The sequence below is a fragment of the Amblyraja radiata genome, chromosome 25, assembly GCF_010909765.2.
Source record: "Amblyraja radiata isolate CabotCenter1 chromosome 25, sAmbRad1.1.pri, whole genome shotgun sequence".
NCBI lineage: Eukaryota > Metazoa > Chordata > Chondrichthyes > Rajiformes > Rajidae > Amblyraja > Amblyraja radiata.
In genome coordinates, this window is record NC_045980.1 from 36629922 (window position 1) to 36654211 (window position 24290).

The 24290-nt window shown below is 42.4% G+C and overlaps 1 protein-coding gene across 7 annotated transcripts in view; it reads left to right on the top strand.

The window, feature by feature from the left end:
- LOC116987673 (splicing factor SWAP) overlaps positions 1–24290 on the top strand; it is a 110416-nt gene that overhangs the window by 62868 nt on the left and 23258 nt on the right. For all 7 annotated transcript variants that reach the window (XM_033043914.1, XM_033043917.1, XM_033043913.1 and 4 more), the window contains 3 exons: positions 13150–13346; positions 20460–20857; positions 23850–23981. In XM_033043914.1, coding sequence (XP_032899805.1) covers positions 13150–13346; positions 20460–20857; positions 23850–23981 — 727 coding nt within the window. The remainder of the gene's footprint in view (positions 1–13149; positions 13347–20459; positions 20858–23849; positions 23982–24290) is intronic.

The following is a 24290-nucleotide window of genomic DNA, read 5'->3' on the forward strand; positions in this document are numbered from 1 at the left end:
TGGTGACTTGGATTTATATTGCACCTCTCCTAATTTCAGAGCAATCCAAAGTACTTCAGTGGTGAAGCAGTGAGCCGCTGTTATAATAAAATACCCATTTGTGCACAGCGAATCACACAGGGACGCAGAAATGTGTTTCTGCCATGCTGCTTTCTGAATAAGTCTAGGCCTGGCTATAAATATTGGTCAGATTATCCCCCCTCCTCTTCCCCCCGCCACTTCATTTCTTTGAAGTAGTAGAGAGCAAGGAGTCTAGGAACACTCCAGAATGTTTCAGAATTCCATAGAAAAGTTCCCACAGATCAGAATTTGCAACAAGATAATTCCATTATGTTTAAAAATAAAAATGTAGGGCGAGAGAAAATGTTAGCTCGAAACCAATTAGCGTGACAGCAGTAAAAAATAATGCTCCAGTCTGTCATTATGGAGATGGCAACGGAACGTTTAGGAAATAATAATAGGATTGTGCAGAGGTATTGTAGATTTATGAAAGGGAAATCACAAAACTGCATGAGCTTTTTGATGTTGTAACCAGCAGACTAGAAGTGGATGTGATGCATTTTTGGACTTTGAGAAAGCCTTTGATAAAATGACTTAATTATTACACCACAGAGGCCATTCCATCCTCTGGTCCGTGTAGAACAGCAGGTTATGTGCCCCCATACACTTATTTTCCCTTTGATCCTGTAATTTATGCCTCCATAAATTCATCCATTTCCCTTTGATTCTTTGTGCTACTTTATACGCTCCCACCACAATCTTGGGATGTGAAAGTAAGACAGAGCACCCAGGGGAAACGCACACAATCCCAGGGACCAGAGTCACGATCCAGCCCCGGGAAAAGCAACAGCAGTATCTGGTGTATTGTGGTGCTGACCAGAAGTATTATCAAATTAGAGTACTTGGAATTGGGAGCAAAATACATGTGAATTCAGGTTTGGTAAATGGACAGAAAACAGAATAGGAATAAATGGATTATCTTCAGGTGGTGAGGCTGTTCCAGGGAGGCTGCACAATGTCACAGCGGTAGAGTTGCTGCCTCACAGCACCCGAGACCAGGTTTGATCATGACCATAGATGCTGTCTATACGGAGTTTGTACATTCTCCCGGTGAACATGTGGGTTTCCTCCAGTTTCGGTTTCCTCCCACACTCCATAGGGTAAAGTTCTCCCTGGTGTGTAGGATAATGCTAGTGTATGGGGTGAGTGCTGGTCGGCATGGACCAAAGGGCCTGTTTCTGCTCTGTATCTCTACAGTCCAGAGAGAAGACATTATGCAAGAGACTGCAGATGTTGGATTTTGAGTAAAACACAAGGTGCTGGAGACATTTTGCTGGTCAGTCTGAAGAAGAGTCCGGACCTGAAACATCACCTGTCCATACCCTCCACAGATGCTGCCTGACCAGCTGAGTTCCTCTAGCACCTTGTGCTTTAGGAGAGAGAGCTCGGGGCAGACTGGCCCTATTTATTCTCTCTTGGTTTTTGAAAACCTGTTGAAATAGAGTTGACTGAGGTAAATGCCAAGATGATGCTCTCCCAGCTAGGGTGCCTAGAACCAGGAGTCGTGGTCATAATACGGAGGTGGCCATTCAGCAAATGACAGGGATCGTCCATGTTTTGGGTCGAGACCTTGCATCAGGTCTTGGGCCTGAATAAGGAGAATCTTCCTCGAATCTTTAAATATTCTCTACCCAAGAGGTCTATGGAGGCTCAGTGGCTGTTTATGAGACAGATTAATGGATTTTAAAGGAATCGAGGGTTTGAGTGATCTCTGCTTCATTACAAAAAGACACCAGATGACACAAGTTTCTTGTGAAAGGAGAAAGATTTAATAGGAACCTGAGGGGCAACATTTTCACATCGGGTAAATGGAATGACTTGCCAGAGGATACAGTTGAAGCAGGTTTAGTTTAGTTTAAAGATACAGCGTGGAAACAAACCCTTCGGCCCACCGAGTCCATGCTGACCAGCGATCCCCATACACTAGCACCATCCTACACACTCGTTACAATTTTACCAAAGACAATTAATCAACAAACCTGTATGTCTCTGGAGTGTGGGAGGAAACCGGAGCACCCGGAGAAAACCCTCACAGTCACGGGAGAACGTACAACCTCCGTAAAGACAGCACCCGTAGTCGGGATCGAACCCGGGTCTCTGGCGCTGTGAGGCAGCAACTCTACCGCTGTGCAGCCGGGTAGTGTTATATAAAAGACATTTTTTGCAGTGCTGTTAGTGAGGGCTGCTATGCACGCTGACTTTTCCAAACCAGTACAAGTTTTTCCTCGAGGATTTTGCACATTGAGGGGCGATGCATTGAAATGAGAACCATTGCATCACTAGCATGGGGTAAGTGTACAGGCCCTTATCTTATCAAGATGGCCGTGCTGTTATATGCTGCGATTTCTGCAGACTCTGCTTCTGCATGCAATATATTTAAGTTTCAGGCTCGATGTTGGGAATGTAGTTCTTTGCTGAGAAATAATTGGTATTACTCGAATTTTTTTCAATGATTTTGCCCAATTTGAAACTGTAATTGTCAGTAAACTCTGCAAATTGCTGCAGCTTTTTCCTGGAGTTTTCTAGCTTGCTATTTATAAGATTAATTGGACTGTTTTGTCCCAGTATGAATTTTACAATTCCTGAAACAGAGGCAAGTTGATTGGTGCAGGATTGTAGATTTGGCATTCCATCTGTTCTCTCTGGGGCTTTTATGCTTTCCATTGGTTCTGAATTGCAGTAATCAGGGACAATTGTTACATGCAGCAGGCATTAACCTGTGCTATTCTCACAAGCCATGCAGAAAGTGACGATGTTTTTGTTTTTGAGTCTGGTGAACTTTATCTATTTGTTAGTCTAACCATGCTTAATAATCCAACCTTACCCTGTGGATGCAGTGAAGTGATTTTTCTTTCTCCCCCAGGATAGTCAAGAACTGATTGCAATTCTTCAAAGCGACATTATTTGAAAAGTCTGTGTTGCTTCCCCCCCCCCCCCCCAGTTTTATTTTGCGCTGTTTTCTTCAGTTTCCACGGATGCTCAGCATTACCTTATTGAATAAAATAAATTGCACGTTTAAAATATGAGATGGCATCGAGAACATAGAATAACACAGGAACGGGCCCCTTTGGCCAATGATGTCTGCGCTAAATAAGATGCCAAATTAAACTAATCCCCTCTGCCCGGACGTGATCCATATCCCTCCATTCCCTGCATATTCATGTGCCTGTCTAAAAGCCTCTTAAACGTCACTGTCACATCTGTTTCCACCACCACCCCTGGCTCCAGGCTCCCACTACTCTGTGCAAAAAAACACACAAACTTGTCCTGCACATCTCCTTTAATCTTTTCTCCTCTCATTAATGCTATGCCCTTTATTCCTTTACAGTTCCATCCTGTAGTAAAGGTTCTGTCTGGCCTATCTGTGGCTCGCATAAATTAACAAACTTCCATCAAGTCTCCACTCGACCTCTCATGCTACAGTGACAACAGTCTATCTAACTACTCTTCTCCAAAGTGGATCTACAAAGCCTTATTTTGTACCGGAAATAGGAACATACATATAAAAATTACCTATTTTTACCAATAGGTTCATTTTATGTGAATACATTTATGCATTAATTAAAACATTACAAAGATGGGCAGGATCATTACATTTTGGAATTAATTTCTATTGATATAAAAGCTCGCTGATTTCCTTGTGTTCATATATTGCCGATGTTGGGGAAGTCCAGGACAAGGGGTCACAGCTTAAGGATAAGGGGGAAATCCTTTAAGACCGAGATGAGAAAAACATTTATCACACAGAGAGTGGTGAATCTCTGGAACTCTCTGCCACAGAAGGTAATGGAGGCCAGTTCATTGGCTATATTTAAGAGGGAGTTAGATGTGGCCCTTGTGGCTAAAGGGTTCAGGGGGTATGGAGAGAAGGCAGGTACGGGATACTGAGTTGGATGATCAGCCATGATCATATTGAATGGCGGTGCAGGCTCGAAGGGCCGAATGGCCTACTCCTGCACCTATTTTCTATGTATATTCCCCAGTGATTGTCTTCAGAAGCAGGCTACGTCTCTCATGGTTCCACATTCTTGTCCTCGGCTCCCTGCTTCACACTGATAGTGAAACACAACTTTTCCAAGTAATTTTGATTGATATGTGTTGTGCCCTGGTATTTACATAATATTGTTAGAGTGTCCATGCAACATCTCACGGGAAAACCCTTAAACTGCTCACATCACTGGAGTAATATTTAACAATTTGGATCATATTCTCAATTCCAGCAAGTAAGAGGGGCTCGACTAAAAAATCTACATCTCTAAACTCTTAATTATTTGAAGATATGGCATTATTTGAACAAAGGAATGGTACAGCCTTGACATATTAATTGTACAAATTCTAACGATTTTTTTCGTAACAGACTGCAATCTCCCAAAGTGATCCTCCCAGAGAATGCTAACAAAGTGAACCTAAAATCTTAATTGGATTTAGTTCTCTTATGGTCTGCAGCAGGGATTTCCGACACCTGCTAACAAATCCATAACTAATTCACAATAATTCGAATGTAGACAACCAAATTGCTATGTTGCGAATTCTGAAAAAAAAGAGATTGGAAATCTGAACAAAAATAAAACCTACTGGATAATTGCTGCTTGTCGGCTTTGAATTCAATATTCAAATTAACGTACTTTCTTTCCATAAAAAAGGTCTGGCAGTCTCTTCCTTTATCTGGTGTAAGAAATACCTACTGATGTTCCCACATGTTTGGACACAGAGTGCTGGAGTAACTCAGTGGGTCAGGCAGCATCTGGTCAGATGTGAAGAAGGATCCCAACCTAAAATGTCACCTATTCATGTTCCCCAGAGATGCTGCCTGACCTGTTACTCCAGCACTTTGTGTCCTTTGATGTAAACTAGCTTCTGAAGTTCCTCGTTTCTGCTCCCATCACGTTTGCTACATTTCAGGAGATGTGATTTCTCGCAACAATAGATGTGGATTCGAAAACAAACCTCTGGCTTAACCCTTTCCTTTTTGCATGAATGGGCAACATTATTTTTGGTGCCAGCCACAATAGATTGGTTCTGAACTGAATATGGCACCATTGACCATAAAATAGACCAGCTCCAGAGTTTTATCCTTCTTGAACACTCCAGAGTTTTATTGTGTTTTGTGAAATGATCAGACCTGAGAAATGAGCAAAATATTTTTTTGCTTTCAATGTCAGGGCTGACGATGATGTCCATGGCAATTAGTCTATGCAAGCTCATCCACCCCCCCCCCCCCCCCCCATTTGTGGTAACGGCAAGTCGTCTTTACAGAATTCACAACTCAAAAACTATCCAAAATTTTGAGTTGCAGAATAAAATTCACTCTCGGTGAATATTTGGCAAATAAAGTAAATGAACATAGCGTATTTTTTCAAGGCACGCAGATATTTCCCCCACTTGCCTACTTTTAATGTCGTCATCTGCATTTGGTATCGTTACTTACATTCAAGTTGTGAAGAATGTTGGAAAATGATGGATATATTCGCACGTCATTTATTAAATTGTAATGCTAAACAAGAGTAGTCTGTGAATATTGCTTTAAAGGTTACTCGTCTGTAGTTGAACAGCTGCCATCGTATGTGTGTGTATTTGTCCTGCTTTGGGAAGTAAGTGATAACGCAATCAAACTATGCTTGCAAAGCCAGATGGAAAGCCCAAAGCATGCTTTGTCCCATTGAGAATACATTCTGGCAATCTAATTGTCCCGTACAAATGTATGTAAATGTCTATAGCCACTGATGTAAATGAAAACAGTTTGAATTGCAAACTTGGATCAACCCGAAACCTGATTTATTTTTGTGATGTTTAACCTCAAGAGTTCCGAACTTGAATGCTTTAGCTTCAGCTAAATGTAAAATGCTTGCAGGTCAGCACTTATCTAATAACAAAGTGAGAAGTGAAAGTATGTTTGCTGATGATTTATTTATGGATAACATGATAGATTCATCAAGTTGTGTTTTGATCGACTGATCTTGTCCTCTTGATGCCAGCGACTCAAGCGTTGAAGGTTTTGTAACTTCAGTTTCAGGAATAGCAGCCATTTGACCATGCTCACATAAGCAATTGAATCCACGTTTCATTGGACTGGTATTCTTATTCAGCTAATGCAGAATCGACAGGCAAAATCTTGTTCCCTGAGGCTCTGATCAACCTGCTCAACTGTTGAGGAGGCTTTAGTTCTTTTAAAAAAGAACGCAGAGCCATGTTTTGTTGGATTAATGCCAAATACACAGCTAGTCACGTCAAGAGTGTTTTATTGTCATATGTCCTGGATGGGACAATGAAATTCTTACTTGTTGCAGCACCACAGAATATGTGAATATGTAAACATAGTACATAACAGTGGAAGAGAAAAAAAAGAAGAAAAAGTTCAATAAATAACAAGTATAGTGCAATAATAATAGTATTTTGCAGTTCAGAGCTTATTCATTGGTGTGTTTAATAGCCTGATGGCTGTAGGGAAGAAGGTATCACTTAAGGCAGCCACAAAATGCTGGAGTAACTCAGCGGGACAGGCAGCAACTGTGGAGAGAAGGAATGGGTGACGTTTCTGGCCTCGACCCTTCTTCAGACTGATGTCGGGGGTGGGGGCGGAACTGAGATAGAATGTAGTCAGAGACAGTGGGACTAGTGGGAGAACTGGGAAGAGGGAGGGGATGGAGAGAGAAAGCAAGAGCTATCTGAAGTTAGAGAAGTCAATGTTCATACATCACTTAAGGCATCTCCATTTGGAAGCCAGTGACTGCAGGCTCGAATGCTCTCCCATGGTTTATGGTCCGGCTGCTGTTTTAATTTACTTATGCGTTCCGTGCAGTAGAACATAAATTGCAGTTTTTACCAGCTTTGCGTGAACATACTCAACCCTATTGTGTTGTCGAATTATGGAGGGGCTGCATTAGTTTTCTGCAGCAAATTAGATTTTTATGCACTCAAATGATTATACTGATTGATCTGTGATATTTACAAATTGAAAAATGAAATTTCGAGACTAATTGTTGGAAAACATCAGCGTCCATTTAAGTTATTGAGCTGTAACCATTTCTCCCGTTGAACACTATATTGTGAATTGGTACTAAGTGGTGCAGAAAGTAAAGATGGAAATGGCAATCATTAATGATTTATTTTGCTGTAATATTCCTATATTCAATTTTAGAGAAGTTACAAAAAAGATTTACCTGAATGCTTCCGAGGAAGAGTGATATTTGGCTGAAAGGTTAAATTGGAAAAGCTGATGTTATTCTGTTTGGAACAGAAGGATGAGTGGACCTATCCATGTTCTCCACAGATGCTGCCTGACCTGCTGAGTTACTCCAGCACTCTGTGAAACGTCATCTATCCATGTTCTCCACAGATGCTGCCTAACCTGCTGAGTTACTCCAGCACTCTGTGAAACGTCACCTATCCATGTTCTCCACAGATGCTGCCTGACCCGCTGAGTTACTCCAGCACTCTGAAACGTCACCTATCCATGTTCTCCACAGATGCTGCCTGACCTGCTGAGTTACTCCAGCACTCTGTGAAGCGTCACCTATCCATGTTCTCCACAGATGCTGCCTGACAATCTGAGTTACTCCAGCACTCTGTGAAACGTCACTTATCCATGTTCTCCACAGATGCTGCCTGACCCGCTGAGTTACTCCAGCACTCTGTGAAACGTCACCTATCCATGTTCTCCACAGATGCTGCCTGACCCGCTGAGTTACTCCAGTACGCTGTGTCATTTTTATGAAACAGCTCAACTGCGACTCTAAGGTTGAGTGGACATTTGATAGGGGTATGCAAACTCATGACTGCTTTACATAAGATAAATAGACTTACAGACACGTTAAGGATTAGTGTTTACAGATGTGAAGCTTGGCACATGCGTACAAAGGAGATTTAAAGTGAAGAATGTTTCACTCATTGATCCGATGTGATTCATGACATGTAAGGATGATGAAAACATTTAAACAAGTTGCTCAAAAAGAGTTGGTCAGCTACTTGGGGGGGGGGGGGGGGGGGGGGGGGGGCTGTTGAGACAGAGTTGGGGAATAGAATATGGGACTGGTCTACGAGAAGCCAGACCAGACCAGACAGGCTGAATATCAGCTTCCTGTGGATCATTGATAAGCTTTAATTCGTTTGGAAATGTATGTGCAATGGGTTTTTACAGATTTCAAGGTAATTGTCTATCGTCTGTACATTGCACCAGCAGGGATGAAAGAAAGCAGCCAATTTTGTATCTTGACCTCGAGAAATTGCTTTCACATTCATGCACTTAATGAGATAGGAGAATGCAAGTGCACAACAACTATTTATCAAGCCTTTCTTGTTGTGTGTGGTGCATTAATTTATAATGAAAAGAAATCTGTTGCTATTGAAAATGTGAAGTATTCCAAACACTGAATGGTAGACCTGTTCTGGTCACCACACTATAGAAAGAATGGGAATAAGCTAGGGAGGGTACAGAAAAGATTTGCAAGGCTGTCCTCGAGGATTGTTATTAGCAGAGACTAGTTGGCTGGAACTGTTTCCCCTGGAGTGAAGGCGACTGAGGTTGACAAAATGATCAGGGATGTGGGTGGTGGTCATGATGCCAAGGATGCTCGGTTAACAGATGAGCGTTTGATGGCTTTGAGCCTGTACTCGCTGGTGTTTAGAAGAATTGGGGGGAGGGGGGGAGGGGCATCATTGAGTCTTACAGAACAATGAGGGCTGAGGTAGAGTGGGTGTGGAGAGGATGTTTCCAGTAGTAGGAGACTCCTGGACTGGAAGGGACAGCCTCAGAATACAAGTTTGTGCCTTTAGAATGGTGATGAGGAGGAATTTCTTTAGCCAGAGGGTGATGTAGCTGTGGAATTCATAGCCATAGACGGCTGTGGAGGCCGTCAATATGTATTTTTAAAGCAAAGATTGACAGGGTCCTTATTAATAAGAGCAACAAAGGTTACGGGGAGACGGTATGAGAATGGGTCTGAGAGCGAAAATAGATCGGCCCGTGTACGTTTGGAATAAGGACCCAACAAAAGTACAGGCATAGCTGGGGCCTATGTGAGTGCCCATGTCTACACCTTAAACTGGACCCGAGGGGCATGTTTTTCACACGTCAAGTGGTTTATTGTCATATGTCCCAGATGGACAATGAAATTCTTACTTGCTGCAGCACAACAGAATATGTAAACATAGTACATAACGGGAGAGCAAAAGTCAGTGTGTGTGTATATACACATGCACACATACTCAATAAATAAACAAACATAGTGCAATAATATTAATAGTTTGTTGTAGTTCAGAGCTTATTTGTTGTCGTGTTTAATAGCCTGATGGCTGCAGGGTAGAAGCTGTTCCTGAACCTGGACGTTACAGTTTTCAGGCTCATTTACCTTCTTCCAGATGGCAATGGTGAAAATGAGTGTGTGGCCAGGATGGGGTGGGTCTTTGATGATGTTGGCTGCCTTTTTGAGGCAGCGACTACGATAGATCCCTTGGATCAAAGGGTGGTGGGTATATGGAGTGAACTGCCAGAAGAAGTACATTTGCATACAATTACAGCATTAAAAGACATTTGGACAGGGAAGGTTTAGAAGGACATGATATAAACGGCAGCGAATGGGATTAACTCAGATAGGCATCATTGTCAGCATGAATGAGTTGGGCCGAAGGGCCAGTTTCCATGCTGTATATCTCTATGAATCAATGAATAGCCACGATTTATTTCATGCCTCTTATACAGCAATGTGCTGCAAGCCACTATCAAATAACAAAAGTGTCCTGATCTAATCTGGATTTCTCCTTGGTTGTAATTAATATTTATAGTTTTAGAAAATGCTGCTTGCTCGTAAACCCTATGTTTGTAACCTCTCTATAATTGGTAACAAGCCTCTGCCTTGAACCTCTGCTACTTGAGTTCCTCTCTTGCCTGTGGGTGGGATCTTCCAGGCTTTTGACTCGGTCGTCTGAAGGAACAGTGATTTGTTTCCAAGTCAGAATGAGCTGAAGCCTGGAGCCAACTCTGTGTGTTGGTCTCCAACATGCCCATTTCCCAGGGGAGGGGAATGAAGAACTAGAGGGCACAGATGATGGATGACAGATCTACAAGGAACCTGAGGGGCAAATCTTTCCACACAGTGGGTGGTGGATGTATGGACCGAGCTGCCGGGGGAGGTAGTTGTGGCAGGTAGAATAACAACATTTAAAAGTCATTTAGACAGGTAGACAACAGGTGCAGGAGTAGGCCATTCGGCCCTTCGAGCCAGCACCGCCATTCAATGTGATCATGGCTGATCATCCACAATCAGTACCCCATTCCTGTCTTCTCCCCATATCCCTTGACTCTGCTATCTTTAAGAGCCCTATCTAGCTCTCACTTGAAAGCATTCAGAGAATTGGCCTCCACTGCCTTCTGAGGCAGAGAATTCTACAGATTCACAACTCTCTGGGTGAAAAAGCTTTTCCTCATCTCCGTTCTAAATGGCCTACCCCTTATTCTTAAACTGTGGCCCCTGGTTCTGGACTCCTGCAACATCGGGAACATGTTTCCTGCCTCTAGCGTCCAATCCCTTAATAATTTTATATGTTACATGCATAGGAAAGATTTATGGGCTAAATGCTGGCAAATGGGAGTACCTTAGATGGGACATCTTGGGCCAGCGTGGACCATCTGGGCTGAAGGGCCAGTTTGACTCTATGATCATTGGGCAGTCAGTCCAGCAAATGTTGTTCTGGAGGAAGTCATCTTTAGCGAATAGATTAATGAGATTAAATTGGTTTATTCCTCATTAATTCTCTCATCGCTTGTCTCGGGATCATTCAGGCATCTTTCTCCATCTCTTCCTAGCCAGCTCAGTCAATTGTGTATTGCCACAATTTAATAGGAATTAAATTACCCCATCCAAAGTAACTTTAGTGACAGTGCTGCTCTACTGCTTCTGATTATTGCTTAACATGGGGAGCATTGCATCATGTGCTGAGGGAGAACAATAGGTGATCATCAGGAGAAGGTTACCTTATCTGTGTTTGATCTGAACCCAAGGGCTCTGATATCAATGGTGAAGACTGCCAACGATATTTCCTTCTCTGTAAATATAATTATGCCAGCACTTCCGGTGAATCTTCTCTCCTAATGTTCCCACGGGTTGTAGTTGGTGAATGGGCCATAGTATCTTTAAAGTGTAGTTTATTGAGTACTACTATTGCTACATCATTGTTTGATTACTTGATGGGACATCTTTTCAAATTCAGACATCAGTATCACAGCATTCATGTGGAGTGCTTTGTCTATCATTAGGGCTTGGCAACATTTTGGGCAAGATTGAATCCATTGCCTATATCAATCTGTTTCATTTCATTCTTGCTGTGTTGCATCAATATTGTTTTCATAGATCTGACTTGCTTGGTCATTTTGGATGCCAGTTGAGAGTCAAGCATGATAGTGTTTGCAATCCCTCAGCCTGAGCTGGGCACAACATTGGACGTTCCAATCCGATCCGGGGACAAAATCAATAAAAGGAATATGTGAGACAACTGGACAATTTTGCCCAATGTCATTTTACTGTCGATCCTTGAATATTTAGTTTCTGGAACAGCTCCTGACAAAGCTCGCTCTTAAGTGGACACTTAACTTATTAATAATAATGATGGATGGGATTTATATAGCGCCTTTCTAATACTCAAGGCGCTTTACATCGCATTATTCATTCACTGCTCCGTCACACTCGGTGGTGGTAAGCTACTTCTGTAGCCACAGCTGCCCTGGGGCAGACTGATGGAAGCGTGGCTGCCAATCTGCGCCTACGGCCCCTCCGACCACCACCAATCACTCACACACATTCACACAGCAGTGTCTTGCCCAAGGACACAACAACAGTATGCACTCCAAGCGGGAGTGGTGAGGCACACGTGTGAGATGACCATGGGCTGAGTGCTGGAAAATGGAGATGGATGCCTGATGACGGGCATCAGATGGGTAGGCTGAAAGGCTGTTTCTCTGAAAAGGGTCCCGACCTGAAATATGAAAAAAAACCTCTCACCTGTAACCAACCGGCTATCACATACCAGGCTTTATCCTGCCCCTCGTCTCTTCCAGCTATCCTCTTCCCCTACCCGCTAAATAATCTGAAGACCAGAAATGTCACCTATCCACATTCTCCAGAGATACTGCCTGATCCACTGAGTTACTCAAGCACTTTGTATGTTTTTTGTAAACCAGCATCTGCAGTTCCTTATTTCTCCTGTTTCCCTACTATATGTGTAAGACACGGGTGTTGGAAGGTTGATATTATTTATTTTAACAAGTTTGCACTGACCAAGAACCTGAGCAGTCTCATCAAATATGGAACTTCAAACATGCAGATAAAAAATATTCTCCATCACAGCATTGGAGCTTGGTTTAAACCAAGCTCCCTGAAGTAATGGGGTATATTTCACAATGTTGTCTACTGGATAAGCTAACAAACATCCAGAATCAGTATTTTGTTTGTAGGTTTAAGGCTTGTGGTGACTGCTACTCGAGGACTACCCAATTGTCTTGCTGAGAGTTGTGTAGATTCTACCAAATTCCTCACTGTGACTAACTTGTTATTGCCTCATGTTCTCATTCATTCATCAGTTTCATGGCATTAATCCATCCCGTTTTTTCCCCTGTAAACCAGCGCTTGCAGTTCCTTGTGTCTACTCAAACTAATACTTGCCGATTGCAATTTTATGTAGAAATGTAGAAATCTGTTCTCTGGCAATAAGCCTGTAATCAAATGATTACTAAAATGTTAGCAGTCTGTAATGAAATGCAAATGTACATAACTAATTTAAGATACATATATTTGGCATGTAAAATTCTGTCGATTAAGCTGCTGGCATACATAAATATTTGCTTTAAATTTAATTATAGTTAATTATGTGGCAAAGAAGTAAAAACTATACTAATATTTTGAACCTATAGCTTAGTTTTGTTCCAGCAATGCCAGTTCTTCAATTCAAAGTGGAGCCATGTATGCAAACTATGCTCAAGTGTTATATCAATATGTATTTTAAACCTAATGAATTCTTGGCTTCCTGCTAAATGTTCGAGTCGTCTACCTTTGTATGAGTGTGTGTAACATAATTAGTGTTTTGTGTTGCTCTCTGCAGCCAAGCAGAGGCTGGAGGACAGGCTGGCAGCAGCTGCACGGGAGAAGCTTGCACAGGCTTCAAAAGAATGCAAAGAAAGGCAGCTGCAGGCAGAGCGCAAGAAGAGAGCTGCCCTTTTCCTGCAGACCCTGAAAACTCCCATGCCTTCTGGAGAACTGGAAACTACAGTCACTGACGATTCCTCCCACAACATGCAGGTCGGTGAAGATCAGAAAATACTACATGTATACAGAAAGAATTATTTTCAAGGAAAAAATTCCCACTTCATTGAAGCCTGCTGGTCCATCTCTCTAAAATGTTCTCAAGTCTTGGACCTGACTTGGCTTTTATGTCTTCACTAATGCAAACCAATAACGTGAGGTTTTCAACCTGTTCTCCATGAAATGCCTAAAACTATTATTGAATCATTGATAATTTTCTTACTACAGGACTAGCGTTTGACTGCACAAGAATATTAATGACATAATATTTATAGTGTTACATAGGAATTCATAAGCACATGATGAGAACATAATATTTAGCCCAAGAAGCTTGTCATTCCAAAGGGCAGCTTGTCTCAACTGCATTTAATTTATGCGGGAGTATATACACAGAAGTACTCTTGTCCCTAAAGTAATTAACCAGCACTCCAGGGCAATCTTCGATCTCCACGTCACACTCCTGAACTGAAATTCTCTGCCTTGTGTTTTTCTCCAGTGATGCCCCTTTTCATGAAGAACAATCGCAGCCTAGAAAACAATTTCCACCTCTCAAAACGGATTCATTTTAAACTGGCGTTCCATGCATAATTTGATACTGTTTTGACACCTTTTGCACAAGAATGTGATTTCCATGATGTATGTGTTATTATCCTTGCAACCAGAAAAAATGCATTAACTGGAAAAACTACCAGAGATGCTTGAAATCGGAAATAAAACGAGAAAAATAATAGATTCTGTGAGCATATCAGGACAATGCCTTTAGTTTTAGAGATATAGCACAGAAACAGGCCCTTCGGCCCACCGGGTCCACGCCGACCAGTGTTCCCCGCATATTAACACTTTCCTACACACACTAGGGACAATTTTTACATTTACCAAGCCAATTAACCTACAAACCTGTACGTCTTTGGAGTGTGGGAGGAAACCAAAGATCTGGGAGAAAACCCACGCAGGTCACGGGGAGAACGTACAAACTCCATACAGACAGCGCCCGTAGTCAGGATGGAACCCGGGTCACCGGTGTTGCTAGTGCTGTAAGGCAGCAACTCTACCGCTGCGCCACCGTGCCGCACCAATGCTGTGGAAAGAGAAATGGTGTTAATGTTTTGGTTTGCTGTGCTTGCATCAAAACTGGGGGAAGAATTACAGCTGAAATACACTTCAAAATGCCGAGACAGGGATAAAATGAGAAAACAGATTCAGCCCACAATATCTGTGCAGATCAAGACAAGATCAACTAATCTCATCTGCTTTGCTCAGTTTAGCTGGGAAGTCTCTGCTTTTATTACATGTAATTCTACCTGAAGAATGTTTAATGTTTGACCCCTTCACAGCCTAGACTCAACATGAATGCATCCACCATCTTCACCATTTATCCTGTTGAAATTATAGCATGGTATAACTATGGTGGATGCATGGTATAACTAATCCTCAGACCTGAATGTCTTGGCTCAATTATTCAGGAGATTGCTACCTTGTCTGCTCAGAAAAGACTGAGTTCTTCACTACAGTAAAACAGCTAATTTTGGACTCTTGTGGGTGGCTTCAAATAAAAGTGGGACCTTAAAAATGGAATTGATGGCACCATCAGTTAGTGACGTTGTTTTACTGCACAGCTTGGATAATAAGCTTGTGCTATCAAACTGATTGAATGTGGAAGCTGTCCCAGAAACATTACTGGCCGCCGCCTGACTGACTGCTTCTCTCACGACAACACCTACAACAAGAGACCCAGGTTAGATCCTGACTACAGGTGTTGTCCCTAGTCTGTGTACGATAGTGTGGTGTCAGAAGGAACCGCAGATGCTGGTTTAAAACGAAGATAGACCCAAAACGCTGGAGTAACTCAGCGGGACAGGCAGCATCCCTGGAGAAAAGGAATGTGTGATGTTTCTGGTTGAGGCCCTTCTTCAGACTGATAGTGTTAGTGTGCAGGGATCGCTTGTCGGCGGATCTCGGTGGGCCAAAGGGCCTGTTTCCGTGCTGTATCTCTAAACTAAACTTATCCTTAAAAGTTTGCACTCGCGCTGCAGCTTTCTTGCAGAAAAGCATCCAAAGCCGTGACCATGAAAACTAAATACTAAACCATAAACTGCAAGATTGATGAATTACCAGAAACGTGGAGGATTTTTATTGAGTAATGAGCAGTTCACACACACATAATCACAGATCTTAAATAATTTAGTACTTGGAAGAAAACTATCAACTGCTTCAATGGCACAGTAATATATTTTTTTTAACTTCCAATCTTTGATTGTTCACGGAACATTGAAAAGTACAGAAGAGGAACAGGCCCATCAGCCCACATTGTCTGAGCTCAGCACGGTGCCAAAGGCTTTGGGTATAAAGTGAAATTCAGCCTGCTTCGACATTAAATAGAAAGATTATACACACAAACTAATCTTCTCTTTTTCCATGTGATCCACATCCCTCTATCCTGGTGTCTATCTCAAAGCCTCTTAAATGCCACTATCATATCTGTCTCCTAGTGTGACTTTTTTTTTGTGCCAGAGTTAGAACATTCACACTAAAAATGTTAACCCTGCTGATTAGCTTAGTGTGTGGACAAAAATGCTGGAGAAACTCAGCGGGTGAGGCAGCATCTATGGAGCGAAGGAATAGGTGACGTTTCGGGTCGAGGCCCCGAAGGAATAGGTGACGTTTCGGGTCGAGACCCGAAACGTCACCTATTCCTTCGCTCCATAGATGCTGCCTTACCCGCTGAGTTTCTCCAGCAATTTTGTCATCAGTCTGAAGAAGGGTCTCGACCCGATACGTCACCTATTCCTTCGCTCCATAGATGCTGCCTTACCCGCTGAGTTTCTCCAGCAATTTTGTCATCAGTCTGTAGAAGGGTCTCGACCCGATAGGTCACCTATTCCTTCGCTCCATAGATGCCACCTCACCCGCTGAGTTTCTCCAGCATTTTTGTCTACCTTTGATTTTTTCCACCATCTGCAGTTCTTTCTTGAAGCTTAGTGTGTGGTTTTGTTCCCCGTCTCTCAGTATTCCTTCCTTTCATCGGCATTTAGCACATTTGCATTTTTGCAGCAAACTTCCACAACAGATTTAGCATGTGGTCTGGAGAAGACAGGTCCTCATTATTTTAGAAACGAGCAGAGGACTGAATAGATCCTTTATTTTGCCTCAGACTGTGGTGCATTATTTAGCAGTTTTCTCCTCTTTAGAACTCTGTTCAAAAATCTGTTCAGCCATTAAACCACCTCCCGTTTGACGGCCGCTATTCTATTGTCTATTTCCTATTGCATTTTTCCTCCCACTGTTCTTTGCTTGTTTCTCCCCATTAGACTTTAAAAAAAATTATACTGTAGATCTTGTGTATATGGCCTTTCTATTCAATGACGGAACAGGCCGAATTTCATTTGATACCCAAAACCTTTGGTTCCCTTTGTCCAAAATATCTTCACATCTTTGCATAAATTTACTTTTCAAAATAACTTTTAGCTCTCTCCTTGGCAGATAAAATTGTGCTTAACAATTCCTGTTTTACTTGCTATCTATGGCTTTAACTAATGAATGAATGTATGAATAAGTTTATGAATTAATAAGTTTATTGGCCAAGTATTCACATACAAGGAATTTGCCTTGGTGCTCCGCCCACAAGTGACCAGGCTTCATCGTTAGAGTCATAAAATCATATAGCTCCGAAGCAGACCCTTCAACAAAACTTGTCATGCTGACTAAGTTACACGAGATAGTCCCATTTGTTTGTGTTTGGTCCTTATCTCACTAAACCATTCCTAACCATACACTGTCCAACCAATGCATTAAACATTGCAATTATAGAAACATAGGTGCAGGAATAGACCATTCGGCCCTTCGAGCCAGCACCGCCATTCAATGTGAGCATGGCTGATCATCTAAAATCATTACCCCGTTCCTGCTTTTTCCCCATATCCTTTGATTCCTTTAAACCTAAGAGCTAAATCTAACTCTTGAAAACATCCAGTGAATTGGCCTCTACTGCCTTCTGTGGCAGAGAATTCCACAGATTCACAACTGAATCTGAAGAAGTTTTTCCTCATCTCAGTCCTAAATGGCCTATCCCATATTCTTAAACTGTGACCCCTGGTTCTGGACTCCCCCAACAACGGGAACATTTTTCCTCCATCTAGCCTGTCCAATCCTTTAAGAACTTTATATGTTTCTATAAGATGCCCTCTCATCCTTCTAAATTCAAGTGAATTTCAAATATTCCAAATTCCAAGTGTTGACTTCTGCCACTTTCGCCAACGGCCCATTCCATATACCCACCATCCTCTGTGGATGAAGTTGCTCCACGGGTTCCCTCTCACCTTAAACCTACGCCCTCCAGTTTTAGTTCTCCCTACCATGGGAGAAAGACTGTGACTGATTCCCATTATGACTTTTTATTTACAAAAAAACCTTAACAGATGCTTTGCATGAAAGCGCAGAATATTTTCCGTAATTGTTGATATTGAAGGATTTGTGGTAAATTGCATCTAAGACTCGGCAGAGAGACGTACAGATGCCCATCGACCTTGTTATTTCTCGTAGAGCAGCTCCAGAGTTTAGGGTTGGGGAGAACTTACAAAGTCCGTACAGATAGTCAGGATTAGTGCTGTAAGCGCTGTAAGCGCTACTTTACCACTGCACCACCATGCAGGTGGTGATCGAAGGTGATAAGCTGTTGAATTCTAATTAGCCTGCCTATATCCCTGTCAATTTGTACAGTCTGGTTCACAGATATGTTCCATTGGACATAGTGTATCATGTCTTTGCCTACACTGGACACGAATTGCTGGAGTAACTCAGCGGGTGAGGCAGCATCTATGGAGAGAAGGAATGGGCAACGTTTCTGGTCGAGACCCTTCTTCAGACCGATGCGTAGTCTTTGCCTACGCTCTTCTCCTTGCCTCTCTGGTTTATTTACCGTTACGTTGCCTCCTGGGGCCAGCAGGGATCATGCCCTGGGAGTTTTGACTTGTTCATCTATAAAACAAGCAGGCGCGTTGTATTAGTTAAGCAAAGCCCGTGACTGCTTTGGTTCCCTTGTGTTAATGAAAATGAGTTGATGCCATGGTTAATGGGTTGTACACTTAACAGAACTGAAGTCATCAACCTTCCATTTGGGGCCCATTATCATGAAAGTAAATGGATCAAAGCTATACTCATTGCCTAACAATGTCTTATGTTGATTAATACCATAGATACCAATAAAAGCACACTGTGAGATAATTGACTTTGAAATAATATGTGAATTATATTAGTGATCATCACTTATAGGCTGGCACATTGCAAGCGAGTGTGTATGTCCCTGATGCTAAATGCCCATAGTTTAACTGATGAAGCTTGAGGCTGAACATTGACAGCTGTTGGAAGGTATTTAGTGGAGATGAGGCGCGGATGCGTGACCACTCAGGGTTCAGTGCCTAACATTGGGCCAGGTTGGACTGCAACCCCGGGAGACAACTACAACCTAAACTCTTCATCCCTGACTTAAAGACTCGCATTTCCAAAATCTTTTCATAAATACAAATGTCCCAGAGCGCTTGAGAGCTGAAGGAAGCCAGTGCAACAGGCATTTTATGATAATGATGGGAGAATATTCTGTTGACTTTGGAGGAAGGCTAAATATTAGATGGCATGCCAATGAAAGATTATGTTTGTTCCTCCTCGGAAGAATAAGCAGCGGCACAAACAAAAATGTGACCTGTTTGCGAGCAATGGTATTAGCAACATACCCTTCATGTTGCCTTTCTGCACAAAGAGGCAAGCGCTGGAAGGGCCAACAAGCATCAGCCTTTATTCTTCAACTTGTGTTTTTCTTTAGCAAGGCTCAATGCTTTGCACAGGAGTCCCACATCTCCCGCAGTCGACCTTCATCAGACTGAAGTAAACGTGGTGAAATGTTACTGCATTGTACCGCTAGCTAATCCAGTTTATTGCAACTGTCTGCAAAAAAAATCTGTCAGTGAAGGAACTATCGTATCTTTAGTTGTAATATAGCTTTTATATTTGACTGCTTTAATATTGGTAAATTATTTACAGACTGCGTGGGTATTTTTGAAGCAAATCTCAACGAAGTTACATTTCAAATGCTGTTTCTATTCTTGTCAGTACAGTAGTCAGTAGTCCACTGGGCCAGATCTTATGCTGAGAAGGTGCTATTAAATGCAGGTTTTGAGCACGCAGAAATTCTGGAGTTATCAATGATTTATTCCTCTTCTTCGGGCTGTCCTGTCCTCATCCACACATAAGGGAAATCAGTAATCCAATAAACATTGCAGGTTTACATGCTAGCCTGCTGAAATACCGTGAAAAGCTTAAGATGTGTGGCAAGAATTTTGTAATACCCTTGGATAAATATTTCTTTATTAATTTTATTGTTTTTATATTCAGCTTTGTTTGTGATTTCATATCTATCTTATTCTCATATATGTTCCAATATTAGTTTGTGCTCTGTGGGATGATTATACGTTTTGCTAACATTTGCTCTCTGGGAAACCTTCAAAGTGGCTACACGACCACCCTTTGGTGAAATCACAGTTGGAGGCCACCAGTGATTAGTAACTGTGCGTCTTAAGCTGAGACCGAGGTCCCTGCCACACACACACTCGCTCGCTAGCTCTAGTACACTGCAGTTCAGTGATGAGTGACTGCACTTTGCGGCTGACTGCAGCACCAGGCTCCCAATCCCAACTGAGTGGCAACAATTGCTTGTACGTTAATTCGAATGATCCTGCAAAGAGCGTTATATACGTAAGAAGCCGTAGATTTTCTTGTTGTGGTTTGCCCAGATCGAAAGTAGTACAGCAGTTGCTTCACAACGCCAGAGACCCGGGTTTAATCCTGACCTCGGGTGCTGCCTGTGTGGAGTTTGCATGTTCTCCCAGTGCTCTGTTTTCCTCTCACATCCCAAAGACCTGCAGGTTTGCAGGTTAATTTACCTCCCTAAATATCCCCCTAATGTATATAAAGCGGATGGGGAAGTGGGAGAACTTCAATCTAGTGTGAACAATGGTCGGCATAGACTTACCTAGTGGGCCAAAGGGCCTAAATGGGGGGAAAAAAACATTTCCTTGTCTTTGAAAAGCATGATAAAGTTCTTCCGTTTCTCTCCTTTAGGTCACTAGTGAGATTTCGTATAACGTTCCAGCTATGGAAGTGAAGAAATTCCGTCGTGTCTCAATAAAAAATGCAAGGATTTCAAAAGAGAAAGAGAAGAAGGAGAAGGAAAAGGAAAAGGAGAAGGAGAAGGAGAAAGAAAAGGAAAAGGAAAGGGAGAAGGAGAAGGAGAAAGAAAAGGAAAAGGAGAAAGAAAAGGAAAAGGAGAAAGAGAAGGAGAAAGAAAAGGAGAAGGAAAGGGAGAAGGAGAAAGAAAAGAAGAAAGAGAAGAAGCACAGGAAGAAATCGCGGTCAAGGTCACAGTCGCGGCCCAGATATCGCCTGAGGTCCAGGTCGAGGTCACGGTCAAAAGCAAAACATTCTCTGCCTAGTGCCTACAGAAGCGTCAGACATTCAAGGTGTGTTCTTAAAGTTAATATGTGGTCTTCTCTCCAGAGATGCTGTCTGTCCCGCTGAGTTACTCCAGAATGTTGTATCTATCTTCGGTGTAAACTAGTATCTGCAGTTCCTTCCTACTAAACCCTGAATTCCTTGATTACTGTGTCATTCTTGAAGCTAACAACCCCAGACTGAGAATCCACAATATTTGCTACTCCCTCTGTTAAGACATTTCTTCTTGTCTATACTATATGGTGATCCTTATTTTGTGACTATGGACCTCCCTCCCCCCCCCCCCCCCGTTCTAAATTCCTGTTCTAATCAATACCTCCATATCTATGTGTAGGAAAGAACTGCAGATGCTGATTTATATCATAGGTTGACACAAAATGCTGGAGTAACTCAGCGGGACAGGCAGCATCAGACTGAAGAAGGGTCTCAACCCGAAATGTCACCCATTCCTTCTCTCCAGAGATGCTGCCTGTCCTGCTGAGTTACTCCAGCATCTTGTGTCTACCTCCGTTCTAATCAGTACCTCCATATCTACTCTGTCAAGCACCATAGGAATGTTATATGTTTCAAGCCGATGCCCAGATTATTTATTTATTGGGCGTCGGGTGGCTAGCTGTGTCACCTACTGTATGATTGGGCACTGTCTACTATGCCTCCAAACACACATGAGCTGTGATAGTTAAATGAAAATCTTCTGCTCTGTCTGGCCAGCTTGTCCTGGTGCAGTAGGCATGATATATATGCATTCAAGAAGGAACTGCAGATGCTGGAAAATCGAAGGTACACAAAAATGCTGGAGAAACTCAGCGGGTGCAGCAGCATCTATGGAGCGAAGGAAATGGGCAACGTTTCGGGGCGAAACCCAAAGGAAATAGGCAACGTTTCGGGTCGAAACCCGAAGGGTTTCGGGCCGAAACGTTGCCTATTTCCTTCGCTCCATAGATGCTGCTGCACCCGCTGAGTTTCTCCAGCATTTTTGTGTACTTATGATATAAGTGCAACCTCTCTCCCACTCAGAATAGTGAGACCTACTTGGATCAGTCAAATAGATAAAACTGCCTGTTTTGGAATTGTAAGAAATTTGTCGTCTTCGCCTCTAATTGATCTGGAAGATAATTCTGACCTTGATAATTCTGTACAGTTCCGATCTACTCAACCAGAACTACTTTGCTCAAATTAAATTCTGCAGGGATATGAGGTTATTCTAGACGTTCTGCAGTTCCGTGTGTGGTTGTCTTGAAGTTACCTACAGCATTGTAGTCAGAGTTGCTCAGTGCAGAAAGCAAACCCATCATGCCTATGCTGTACATTGTACTTGCCTAGATTAACCCACTTATCCATCTTTTATTCATAGCTTTCTGTGGTTTGGTAATCCAATTACTTATTTGCTTGCTTCTTGAATGTTGCCTCGATACCTGCTTCCACCACCGTTCCAGATTCCAGCGCATCCCAGATTCCAACCATGGCAGATGAGGTTTCATGGACTTCAAACGCCGGAGGTCCATAAATTTGTGTCTGTGACTGTAGCATAATTGCATTTTGTTTCAGCTCTTCCAAGTAAACCAGGGGGATATGCACCACTAATTAAATTGTCATTATTTTCTCCTCCTGTGTTTGTTTAATCTCAAGTAGCTATTATTTTCTTCTGTGTTTGTTTAATACTTTTCTAGACACTTCATCAATTTTTACCTATTGGTTGTTTTTTTTGGATAGATATCGGGCATGCCATCAGGCACAATCATTTAGACAAATTATGTGGTGTGCTGTGCAGGCATTCATTTTATTTGTACTTCAGCCACAATATATTAAAAGTCTATTAGCTGTAGGCACATACAGGGATATAGAAAGGCCATTCAGCTCCTCAAGCCTTTCCCACCATTCAATTAGAACATTATTGATTTGCCTGCTTCCCTTGTTCCTAGAGGCAACTGTAACCTTTACTGTACGTTCATATCAATGCAGCATTGATCTCAATTTAGATGTTTTCTATTTGATTTCTGGTTTCAACAGTTTATTGACGGAGAGCTTCCCAGGTTTCCTCTGTCTTTTGTGTGAAAGAAAGACTGCTCGCTGAGGCCCCATTCTCGCTTTTTGCCCAACGTTAAAAGCTGCCAGGGCTCTTGTTTTTGCTGCTTAGATTCGGTGCTTTTTGTGTTGTTAATGTGTTGTGTAGTTATCTGAATCTTTGGCACTGTTACAGCTCGGATGGAGACTGCCCAGCTCATGGTGTTTCAGGATATGAATTCCACTTTATAATTACTTGCTGTCTGACAGACCTTTTCATTGGGTCACGTTCAGTTCCTCACCAATTGTTTTTTGAATCTGTGACCTCTGGTCCTCCTGTGAAAGCAGATCCTTTTATTCATTTCTGGTTAGACCTCTAACACTTTGAGCTCTTCTTGTACATCTCCTTTTCCCCCCACCTTACAGTCACAAAACAGAAAATGGGCCCTTTGGTCCATCTCATCCATGCTGACCCAAGATGCCCCATCTAAACTACGTTTGGCCCATGTTCCCTCTAATCCTTCCTGATGCTGCAAAAGTTTTCACATTTTTATCCAGGTGCCACAAGTGAATCTGCTTCCATCATTCCCCACTCACTACTTGAAACCTGATACTTTCAGTCCTTTTGCCTGTTATTGTTATTATATTTCTCTGGTTTCTGCCTCTTCCATCCTGGGGACACATGCACTCTCTATCCCAGCTAGACTCCTCATGATTTCAAAGCTGTGAATAAAGGAGGGTAAAAGGCATTAATTCAGGCAGGTGCAGTGGTCAGCGAGGACATGATGGGCTTGCCTTCTGCGCTGAGCAACTCTGACTACAATGCTGAGGCTGTAGGCATTGTCTCCCTTTCTACCCTCAGGGTTGCAATGAAAAACAACAGCAGCTTCTCCAGTCTGTGCCCGGAGAGGGCTCAGAAAGCTGCAAGCCAAAGACGGAGATGTCATTAACTAAGCACCGCTTTACTGAATAAATCTTTGTTTTCTTTGGATGTAGATCAAGATCGCCTCATGGGCGAAGAGTTCAGTCATCAGAAAGACGGCGCGAGGAGAGGGATAGAGACCGAAACGTCCCTACAGCTTATCGAGTCGGTAACAGCTCAGATATAGGTGCCAGAAAGCGATCAAGGTATGTTTCCCACATGGCAGATCCGTCCATACTGTAATACTGTGGATGCTGAGAATGTAAAGAGAACAATCTTGGAAGTTCTCAGTGGATCAGGCAGCATTCACGTTTGGGGAAGCAATTAACATTTCAGTTCAATGAAACGTCTTTCTGTTCTGATGAAGGGAAATGTATTGGTACATTGCTGGCCATGTCAGTATTTATGGCCTGTCCTTATTCCCCTGAGAAGGTGTTGTCTAGAGAGACCACTTTATCGTTTTATCTGAGAGCATGTCTATTAATAGCATTAGTTGTATCGCCACAATTATGGCA